General features: G+C 36.4%; 1 protein-coding gene across 36 annotated transcripts in view; it reads right to left on the bottom strand.

The window, feature by feature from the left end:
- Window positions 1-12,129, bottom strand: part of Nrxn3 (neurexin 3) — a 1,590,688-nt gene that overhangs the window by 784,917 nt on the left and 793,642 nt on the right. For all 36 annotated transcript variants that reach the window (XM_029541252.1, XM_029541257.1, XM_029541238.1 and 33 more), the window contains one exon: window positions 9,319-9,438. In XM_029541252.1, the coding sequence (XP_029397112.1) occupies window positions 9,319-9,438 (120 nt within the window). The remainder of the gene's footprint in view (window positions 1-9,318; window positions 9,439-12,129) is intronic.

The following is a 12,129-nucleotide window of genomic DNA, read 5'->3' as shown; positions in this document are numbered from 1 at the left end:
TACAGCAATAGACATGTAGATCAATGGAATAGAATTGAAGATCCAGAAATGAATCCACACACCTATGGTCACTTGCTTTTTGACAAGGGAGCTAAAACCTTCCAGTGGAAAAAAGACAGCATTTTCAATAAATGGTGCTGGCACAACTGGCGGTTATCATGTAGAAGAATGAGAATNGATCCATTCTTATCTCCTTGTTTCCTAACTTTTAAAAAAGGAAAGAATACTAAAGAAAGATGAGAGAATGGAATGAAATTATATTTGGTAGTTCTATTGTACAAGACAAGGCAAAGAAGTTTGTATACACATATAATTTTACCATTGGATGTAAAAATAAGTGTAGGAATATGAGTCTTGAAAAGACACATTAAAAATTTACCTGTATGAGACCTGTACCTAACAAGGCAATATAAAAATTACCTTCTGTGAACCAACAGGCTTTCAGAAGATCATTGTCAACACTGTCAACAAGTAGCTTAATCAAAATGCATACAAGTACATCATGCTGGAGATGACAGAAATAAAATTACTGAGGCCACAAATTCCAACAACTCATAATAACCACAGACAAACTTTAAGACCCTGTACCATGAAGAGCATTTCTCTTTAAGTTCTATATGCACTTGCCATTTGAACTTTGTAAAAAGGAGTACTTCGTCTGAATCTCTACTCATTTTCATGGAAGGCTATATGATACAGTACAGTAAGTACAAGCAACCCTGACTCCTGTTGCCTCTGCTACTGCATGTATATGAGTATCAGTTGTCATTTTACATAGAGGATATTCCACACCCCCGATACAAGGTAAACTATACGTACAGGTGATTGTCATGGACAACAAAATACAATTTAAAATCTTTATCCATAACCATTCCTGAGCATGTCTACTTTTATGTTCTTGATATAACTTTCTTGGGCTGACCTGGAGTTCTATAAACTCCCTTTACCATAAGAACTTAAAGTCTGTGAGAAGAATAGACAACAGATTCAAGGATGTGACTTTGGGTATTAACTTTGCAACTGTGTACTCAATTATGTTTCTCTTGTATCTGCCTTACATTCCAGATCTTATCTTTATGGGTCCTTGTAGTTCCCCCTAAGCCTTTCCAACATCTCCATTATTAGCCACTACTTGCCTACAGCTACTGAATGTGTAGAATGACAATCATTTGAAAATTCTGGTCTTGTTACCTGAAAAAAACCAGTCCTGAGGATGTCCTTATTTAAAACTAATAAAGTAAATATATACATATACATCATATGCATATACACATACACATATATTCCTTCCCCAAATAACAATGTAGCACTAATTGTTGCTGATATCAACAAATATAGTTAATTAGTATAGCCAATGTGAGCCTAAAGCCCTGTGCATTCCCAAGTGCCCTCAGAAAGAAGTTTCCACTGACAAATCCAGAAGACATTGTTAGGTAAGACCCCATAGTTAGGGGTAAACAGAACTCAAAATCTTTGTCCTTTCCCCTAACAGATTCTTCACTTTGAGCAAATCATTTGCTGCCATGCATCTTGGTCTTTCTTTAAACTAACTGGATCACAGCAGTACCTATTTTCAATGGCTGTTTTAAGGTTAGCGTGGAAAAAAGTAGAAAATAAACTGAGTGCAATGATTGGCATGCTGAAGTGTTTTAGTACAAGATAATTGAGCAAGAGAAATATCCAAATAAGAAAGGACTCAAACTTGAATACATAGCAAATAGCAAATGGTCATAAATTGTACAAAATTATGAAAACAGCAAGAGGAATAACTATATGCCTTTAAAGGAGATTTCAGAACACTGTTTAATAGACCCACTCAGTCTTTATATTCATGGGAAATGTAGTTGCATCTAACATCGATGTTTGTTCTTTATTTTGGGGGCAGGAATCAGATTCCATGAGATAGCCTGCTGATTTCCATTCACCTGATATGCATATGCTCAGTGATGAACATAACAACTCAGGAGACGTTTTAAAAAGCCACTGTTCTTTCATCATTATTAGCCTCTTAAGTTTGTACTCTTAGGCTTTTGAATGCCTATCAATATGTAGTTCTTCAAATATTCACTTAACACTTTGTGGCTTACACTTTTATCATGTTGTTTTCTGTGTTCTGAAGTTGAACAAATTTGATGCATATTCATTTTATTTTCACACAGGCATTGTATTTAGCTTTATGACAATTATGTCTGTATGAGCTGTGTTTTCAAATTTTTAAAGAATAGCTAATAGTTCTGTGAGTGCTATCTCTCAATTCCAGACATGACTCAATTTATAATAGTCTTATAAGGTATAACCTGTAAACACTTGTTTCTTGGAGCCATACAGAAATTAATTTTTCTAAGGTAGCATAGACACAGAGTGTCACAGTATAAATACAACAGAACTCCCCAACCCACATCAGGGTCTATTCCACTATGCTCTGTAGTTAAGGTAAGTTGGGGCTGAGGATATGGCTCAGTTGGTAATGTGCTTGCCATGAAAACATGAAGACCTGAGTTCAGAACACCATTGTCCACATAACAATCCAGACATGGTAGTACGTCCCTATCATCCTATCTTCAGGTGAGCAGATACACAAGAATCCATTGAACTTCTTGGCCAACCAATCTAACCAAAATTGTGAGCTCCGTGTTCAGTAAAGGACCCTGTCTCAAAAACTAAAAAGTGGATAACAGTGGAGTAATACACAGGGTAATCACCCTCTGGATGCCACATTGATTCACACATGGATACAGATGTACCTCTGCCATGATGATATTCAAACACACAAAATTCACACAGATATAAGTGTAGTAAAATAACATGGAAATCACCTAATCTAGAGAATGTGAGCATAAATAGCTGGGGCTGTGGAGAACATTTCTCATCCCACAATAACTTTAAAAATTCTAATTCCAAAAGCCTCACCTGGATGTTAAGTCAGAAACTCTTACAAGGTTCAGAATTTCAGAAGACAATAACACTACAAGAAAGAGCCAATTCTTCATGTTAGATAACTTTGCTGAACATGAAGATGTGATCACATGGAATTAAGCACCTTTGCCCAATAATTAATGTACATTTTCAGCTTTTATTATTTCTGATAATTAACACATACAATCAAAACTAATGAGAATGTGATCTTCTATACCAAGCAGACTTGGAGCCAAGAATGCATTCAGTTGCTCCCTATGTCGTCTCAGTGTCACAGTCAAGAAAGGATGTCCTATTCTTAAGGACTTGGGATGTTTAAAGAAATAAAGGCATCTTCATCAATGTCCTAGGGTAGAATATGATAAGGACTTAACTAATGTCAAATATCTTATTAGTATAATAATAAATCTACCACCATGCCTCTAATTATTAGGTCTATTTAAACCAATGTTTCAAAAAGCTAAATGAACAATTAAATTTCACAGTGTCAGAGACATGACTGGCATTCAAGTCAGTTTTACTCTAAAGCAAATTAGTTAATGATTGTATACCCTTTATAATAAGTTAAACAGACGAACAAGCATCTTCAAATTTTAGCTTATTACAAATAAATTTCCAAGACCAATTTTCGTCAATAATTCAGTGACACAGTCAAGATTCAGGTCCTACACATCTAAGGCAGAGTAATAGATTAAAGGGGAAATAGGATTATTCATCAAGAAATGTAATTTGGGTTCTAATAAGAGTGATTAGAAAATGCAATAGACCCATTTAAATTTTTAAAGTACATAAGATGCAAAAGTAATCAAATAAATCAAAGAATACAGTTGAAAGATGTGTGACCTTAACAATATAATGTTTAGAAAAGCATTTACCAGAGCTTGTGTCTCTAGCTGCATATGTAGCAGAAGATGGCTTAGTCGGCCATCATTGGGAAGAGAGGCCCCTTGGTCTTGCAAACTTTATATGCCCCAGTACAGAGGAACGCCAGGACCAAGAAGTGGGAGTGGGTGGGTAGGGAGCAGGGCGGGGGAGGGGGATATAGGGAACTTTCGGGATAGCATTTGAAATATAAATAAAGAAAAAATGGAAGAGCATTTCTGAGAATATGTCCCCTGTAAACAGTGAGAGGCATCAGATCCCACTTGCTGGATAGAATGTTCTTTTTCCTTTGTGGCTCTCATCTTCTGCACCATATTTGCCTACTAGACACTTACACATTTTTCAGGTGTACTCTTCAATGGAAATGTCCCTAAGAGCAGCTGCTCTTGGCGTTTATGGTTAGTCAGACACTCTACCCAGGGGCCTTTATGATTCCTGACCATAAAGTGCTCATTTCTTTTCTACTGAAATACTTTGATATGTGTCTCCCCCGTGAGACTCATGTCTTATTCATGACCAGGTTTGTGAATAGGGAATATATGTCTAGTTAATAAAAGATGAGGGATATTCTGGACAACAAGTAATTGACTTACAAGTAAACTCAAATAAGACTTATTGGGGATGGACAAAAGGATAATACAGATGCCTGGAAACACATACTGAAGCACATAAATGCACTATACGAGTATGATACTTATGTATGCATATAAAGCCTAGAGACAAAATTAATATACATACATCTACCCATTTGTTTGCATAGTAAATAATGTAGATATTGCTGTTTTTTTTCTAAAGCCTAGATGGGAAGTGTTTTTTTTTTTTTTTAACAATTTTAATCAATACGCAACTGACATTAAAAAAATAAATAGACCAACACAATAAATAAAAAGCAAAAGGCCAATCAATGGGCAGCAGCACAACTTAACAGTCACTCCTGCAGAAAACCATCTGGAAAGGTGCTTCACACTCCACAATCTGCACGATCCACAGCTGCTCACTATTGATTTGTTGAACTCAAAGAACATCTATTATCACATGCCAGTGTGAACCCAGCAATTTCTCCACCAAGTAGCCTGCAATGTACAGTTAACAGTATAGCACAGGAGAGCTGTCTGCTGAGGGCACCCGAGGCCCCACATTAATTCCCTTCTTCTCATCCCACAAAGCCAATACAAGTGCCACATTCCTAAAGCCAGGCAACCAATGTGTGCTCAGGGCTTGTATGCCTGGGTTATCCTACATGTGCATCTCCAGAGCCCAAAAGTAATAACGAAATCTGAGAATTGTCTGCAACTCCAAATGTTGTTATAAACATGGTCCATGGAAAGAACACATTAAAGGGGAGAGGGGAAATGCTTGAAAGAGATGTTTTCATGAAGTTCCTAGACGAGAGAGTTTCAATAACTACACGGAGAAAATGGATTTTTGTGCAATGTGGAAGAAGAACTCACAATGGGAGTTGTATTGCCATACAATGTGGTAAAAGTAAAGGATTCTAGATTCTCCTGACAGTATCATGATGAGAGCTTGCTAGAAATTCCCAGGTTCCTATTCCTGGCATAAAATGCACCTACCCCTAGCTAGCTGGGAAGCTATTGACTGTGATGCGATGGCTGCTAGGGGAGAAAGGATCTGTTTTCTTTATGGGTCAGTCCCCTGGAATATTAGCGATACTATAAGCACACTCTAATGGATGGACCCACATCTAACATATAATAAAATACATGGGCAGCACAAACTAAACACATTGAACTATAAGTTAAAAGAAGGTGCAAAGTTGAGAGGGTTTGTAGATGAAGTTAGAGGACGAGTTAGAGGAAGAAGTTGGGCATGAATATGATCATAATCCACTGTATGCATGTATTAAATCCTCAAAATATTATATTAAAAAGACTATGTTACTAAGTTTCATTTCTTTGGTTGTTCCTTAACTGTATCGTCAAATAGAATTGTTATCAGCTGGGTCACAAATGGTAGTGACGCATGGAGAGAAGTCAGCCTCTTGGATTTGACATTTTAGAGGAGCTAAAGACTGTCTTCAAAGAAATGCTACTTAGTAAATGTCTGTGTCTTTCCATAAAATCCCTCATTAACTCAAAATTGCTTCTGATAGTATCAAAACAGTCCCAAAGGCTGACTTCAGAAAAAGAGCTCCTTATGATTTTACCTTTGCATAAAGCAGGGGAAGGTCATCTCTTAAACTGTGTGTAGCTGTTGGTAAATCAATTATACCTGAATTTCTCATCACATGATTTCTTTTTTCTATCCCACACAAGGGAGTCACTCTTACACACAATAATCAGCTCCTGAAAATGTGTCACACTTTAACAATGCTCAAATCGTTATGAGTTGATATTCACGCCACCACACTCATCAACCCAACTTGCAAACACAAAGGATAATGGAATGAAAATGAAAGCCACTGAGGCTTGCTCTATCAAACCAGAAATCAAGGGCTTAAATATACATCATGCTTCTGGAAACAGTATCTATGTGGCAGCATCTCAAAATTATACAGCAAAAACAACTTTGATGAATATGCAGAGTTCATTACTGTTAGAACCGACATTACAATAAATGTCCTGAGACTCAGACATTTATTCTTTTCTATAAAGCTTTAAAAGTCACTTGGATATTATCAGATAAATATCTATTTTAGGAAATATGAAACTTATCCATCTCCCTGTTGATCAAGTTGTTATCCTTAAGCGTACAGTAATAAACTGACATGCTTGCCTTTCCACTAATTAACTATCAATCTGTTTCATGTAAAATAACAGATCAGATTCAAACTCCCCCTTTATCAAGTGTTTTTTGTCACTGGATTATATATCCAGCCAATTCACTTGGCATCATAGTGGCATTGCAAGAAATACAATTTATTTTAAGTAGATAAATAGGTACATAGATGGATAAATGATAGATAAATAGATATAGAGATGGTACATGCATAGAAGATATATAGAAATTATAAAAATGAATGACTGATAGATAATAGATACATAGATAATAGAATGCTAGATAATAGCTAGAAATCAGATAGAGAATAGAGGATAAATAATAGATAAAAGCTTGAAATAGATACATAGAAGATGATAGATAGATAAATGATAGATTATAGGTAAGAATAAAAAGATATTTAGGTGATAGATAATATATAGATAACAGATAGATGATAGATGATGTTGATAGGTAGATGATAGATAGATTAGATAGATGATAGATAGAAGATAAATAATAGATAAAATAGATAGATATGTAGATACATAAATAGAAAATATTCTAATTCCAAAAATTAAGTAAAGGACTTACTTTGGGCTTCTTACAACATGTAGGTTACCCAAGCAATTTATTTAAGGGACTCTATGGTCTTCTGTATATAATCTGAATCTAGCTCTTTTCTATATTTTTATCTTTCCCATCTTTTTTATTAACGCATTTTATCCTTTCTTTTTCTTGTGAACCCTCCCCCAACAAAGCCCTAGCTTTGTTTACACAATACATGAGCTTATTGAAGTCTTCTGGTGACACAGAACAATAATACTCTCTCTACTTCTCAAATTGACTAAGGTTCATGAATTTATTAACAGAAAAGGGGCACAGACTAACAGACAGTAAGTTTCGCTTTAGGGGTGTTTATGCAATGAAATAGCAAATTACAACTCAAAGAGCCAAGTTTAATATAGAAAACAATGGTTTATAAGATAAAGTAGTGAGTCTAGTTCTAGGCACAGAAAACTGGCTCTGATGCTAATCCTAAAGAGAAGATTCTAAAAATAATTCAGATGTCAAACATTGGATAAAGGGATACACATTGTAATACTTTTAGCCAACCTTGTATTTTGACATATTTGCCTATGTTTTGTTAAAACTTCATAGTCATATCCAATGAATGGATCTGATTTCTATGTACTTTTCTTGCTCAGTTAAAAAAATTCTATGTGCCTAATTTACATACCACTACCCAGTAACAAAACTCCTTGTACACTCCTCCAAAGAAGGCAAGCCAAATAGAATGTGTGAGTGATTTGCTTTCTTAAGTCTTCTATGAGCAAAAGATACAAGAATGTTGTTAATAATATAACATCTAAAATATACTTCTCCAAGTACTCATGCTTTGAAACTCATATCACAAAAAGCAATAATATTTTACCAATTCTGGTCCAAATGCTTAATTATACACCAACAAATTGCCCAAGTTACACTCAAAAATAATTTTCTCTGGGGAAAAACAGAAGCAAATCATAGAAACCTAGAAAGAGACTTGGTTAATCTTTACCTGAAAACACTTGACCCATTTGACAAAGCAACAAATCAATAACAGAAAAATCTATACGTACCTTTGGAAGGCTGTGCACACTGATGATCATTAGAGAAACTTACCGTTTTGCCTCTTCTGTGTGTAGTCTCTTCCTGGCCATTTTTCCCTACCTACTGTTGGATGTATGTGTATTGGGAATAAGCTCGGAGGATAAAGAGGCATTATGCGGCCAATGAGAAGAGACAAATGGGTCCTAGTGAGTCTTTCAGACAAATTGGAGGGAAAAGAAAAAGCAGATAGCACAATTCCCCCTGGTACTGGATTCGCCCATAACTGTCTGTTTCAGAGTAGAATAGCTTTTCTAAATCATACATATGGAAACAAGATTTTCAGCAGCAATGAAGTACCGAGCAAAGGTGATTGATGCCAAGTCCTCCTGCAGATATCCTAGCACACAACACTTTCCTCCAGACTGCCAGATTCTTATTTGTTCACTTTCAAAACATCAAAAACAAAATTGGAAAGGAAATGGCCAGAAATGCCTATGCACTTGGCAAACTCTGATTAATAAGGAATCAAGTGAAACTAACTACACACCTTATTTGGAGCAGATAGGTAGATAGGTAGGTAAATGGATAATAGATAGATAGATAGATAGATAGATAGATAGATAGATAGATAGATAGATAGATAGATAGATATAGATAGATAGCCCTTGTGAGTACTCCTCAATATGATTCACTCTTCAATACAGTAAGGTTATGTACTTGTTTTATAACCAAATATTCTAATGAGTTTAGATTCTGATGTTCACATCTACCATGAAGGCTGTGTTTAGAAAGATCAGATAATCAGAAGGGCCATCTAAGGCAGGTTAGTCAGGTTCTTTTGACAAGTTTCAAGCATTTGACTATCTTGAGAAGGGCCATGGTTAGGAAACTGCCACAATAGCAAGGTAGAGGAACAAGGTGACAAGGGATAGATACTCAAAATACTGAAACATCTTCAGTGGAAGCATTGGGTCACATCCATGAAACCAAACCTTTCTTAGACCTAAATTAATCAATGTACCTGTTGCACCATTAAAAGAACAAAGTAGAAATCATAGGCACTTTCAACATAAACTAAATATACTATGTGTGTGTCATACTTAATAATTAAAAATTTTTATATATAAAGGACCATTGTTTTCGACATTCCTCCTTAAGATTTCTCAGAGCCACTTGAAATTATCCCCAGTACAAAAAGTGTACACTCACGGTCATTGCACTGGTTTCCAGAATATGATGTCATGGAGCAGTCACAGGTGAAGCCTTCCCACTGCTGCATGCAAACCCCCTGGTTGGCACATGAATCCTCCTGACAGGTTGTACTGGGTCCTGGTAGTGCACAAAAATGGAGGGTGTGGGGTGAGAAAGAAGAATAGAACAAACATTAAAAAATAATCAACTAAGATGTCACCTAAATCTACCACCATCATGCCCCTACACATTCAAAGACACAACCATCAAAAATATCAACTCCATCACATGCAACAAAATTCAGTATATACAAAGTATGACAGAAATACATAGTTGGTCACACACCATCAATGATTACACAGAAAAGGGAGAGGGCTGAACGCATGTTCTCCTTTAGGTAGACTTTGCATAAAAGTTTCATGTTCTAACATTCAACGAGAAAGACACCTTATTTGGAGCAGGGATTTGTACCTGAATAATGCTAAGGTAGAAAAATTATTTTCATAATTCCAAAGAAATAATGTACAAAGTTTTATTCCAAAACTAAAGGCCCTAAGTCCATTCTGTAATGCTACAGTTATAAGTAGAAAGGAGAAGGAGGGAAAATTAGCTCAAGTGTGCTGTGTCCTATAGGTGTTTAACAATTTATGTAAATTGTGTTATTAAGTCCCCCGAGAAACTCAAATAGGTAATTATGATTAAACTCCATTCCATAGATCTATAGCATTAAACCAATTTACCCAAGGTCTCAAATTTCTCTAGGAATGCTAATGCCTATTTTAGAGAGATGAATATGGAGACTACCTCTTCACCAGAGTCCCAGAGTGCAATCTTTAGAACAGTCATCTGAGAATTAGTAGAACAACAAATTCTTGGGGGCCCACCCTTAATCTGTCGAACTGGAAACTTTGAAGGAGACAGAAATCCATCTGCATAACCTTCAAAAATTCTAATGCAGCCCACACTTTGAAAGCTACCACACTATGCCACACTGTTATTTAGAGATTTAATATACATGATAAGGTGTGCCTGCCCCTGGGGTGTTTCTAGACCAGAAGATGCAAGAGAATTATTTTGCTGTAAGGAGAAACTAGTAAATCCTGGGTAATTTTCTTTCATTATCATTTCTATTTTTATGTGTCTTTACCTAATTCTATCTAAATATAGTGCTGCATGTACATAATTTATAAGCCAGTATATCTACTTCCAAGGCATTCTAGGAATCTATTTGTTTTCCAGACAGGAGTAAAAAAGAATATTATACAAGGTTTGCAATCTCATCCCTACAGACAGCCATTAATATTATTCTTTTTAGTTAGTCTGAAACCAATCTTTAACCATTCTCTTTTCATTCTTAAATTATACTTTAGCCTAGGGGTAAATAGAAATAGTAATATCTGAACTAACAAAAAATAGTATAAAATTCAGGATAAGTCCAGATTCCCCAAGATTCTCATCAAAGGAGATGGCCACTATGGCTCAACCAATGTATTAGTTACAAATCAATGCATAAACGCAGTTGACAGAGTGAAGAAAATATATTTATTGCAATTACTGCATCTTTTGCATTTTCCAAGCTAAGCTTCCCACAGGCACAGAATACTAAATGTGACCAGGCAGTGTGTTCAAGATACATAAACTACTAGAGAGGGTTCAACTTCTAGGTGGCAAGACATTTTGTATTTATTCATGAAGGGTGGAAGCAGAGCAAGCCATCAATCATGAGACAAAGCTATTAGGATATGACATAAGAAAGTTCAAGCTCATTACTAACACTGAGGGAACAGCACCACTGCTGGGCTTCTGCAGCTCTTATTTGCAGTATGGTTCCCCCATGTGGAGATGAAAGGAGGTACATGGTCATGTTCTCAGTGGGTCTTAAACTCAAGCATTGTGTCCCGCAAGTTGCATTAACAATGGCAAATCAGGACAGCTTCCTTCAAAGGATAAAAGTGTCTGAGAAATCCACAGGGCTCCCTAGCCAAACAGCTCTCACCAGACAATGGACGAGTAGTTCAACTGTGCTCAAGAATCAGAAACACACAGAAGACTTCCCATGGTTACTGAATCTAGAGAAAAGCCATTCTCCTCCCCTCTGAAGGCCATATTTTAGCCATTTTTAAAGACCAGTCTCCACATCACCCCTAGATCAAACATTCTTCAATAACAGGAATTATTAAAATTATATTTGTTATTAAAAGACCAATTGGTGCACGACTTCTAGAAGTCATGTGGTTTGCTTTGGGGAGGTTCTTTCTGCATTAGGAATACATGCATTCAAAGAAAGTGTTTCCATATGTGACGAGCTGACAAGAACTACTAGGTTCATGAGTTTCCTTTATATCATAATTATAAATCCTGGATGATAAAGTGAGACTTTAGTCTGCAAAGAGAACAGACTAAGTCTTATCCAAGAAAAGGTTGCTCAGAAATCAGAGAGGGAATTACAGATCATTTCCAGATTCTTCTAAGCTGTTCCTTATCCCATAAGGGTAAGCACCATGCAGGTAGCACTCAATGACTGCTGCATTATCGCTGTCCAGCTGTATGTTCAATGACTTCACATTAGTTCACAACCAAACATGCAGCTCATTTCAAGGTTGTCATCACAAGTCTCCTGCCTCCTATCCCTGTTACACTACCTACCAGCTGTCCCCAGATCACTATGTACCAGTATCCTTCCCACCTCTCTAACATGCTAATATTCAGACTGTTATCACTGTCTCATGACATGAGCATCATCCCAAAGCTTGTAAGCCAAGTACATCTCCAGGTCCCAGGTAGCCCTATTGTTTGGGGGCTAGATCAGGAATCTGAGTTGTGCCAGGC

This window comes from Mus pahari, chromosome 7, assembly GCF_900095145.1.
Source record: "Mus pahari chromosome 7, PAHARI_EIJ_v1.1, whole genome shotgun sequence".
NCBI classification, from domain to species: domain Eukaryota; kingdom Metazoa; phylum Chordata; class Mammalia; order Rodentia; family Muridae; genus Mus; species Mus pahari.
The sequence above is the reverse complement of the archived record's forward strand: the minus strand, read 5'-3'. Positions and strand labels throughout refer to the sequence as shown.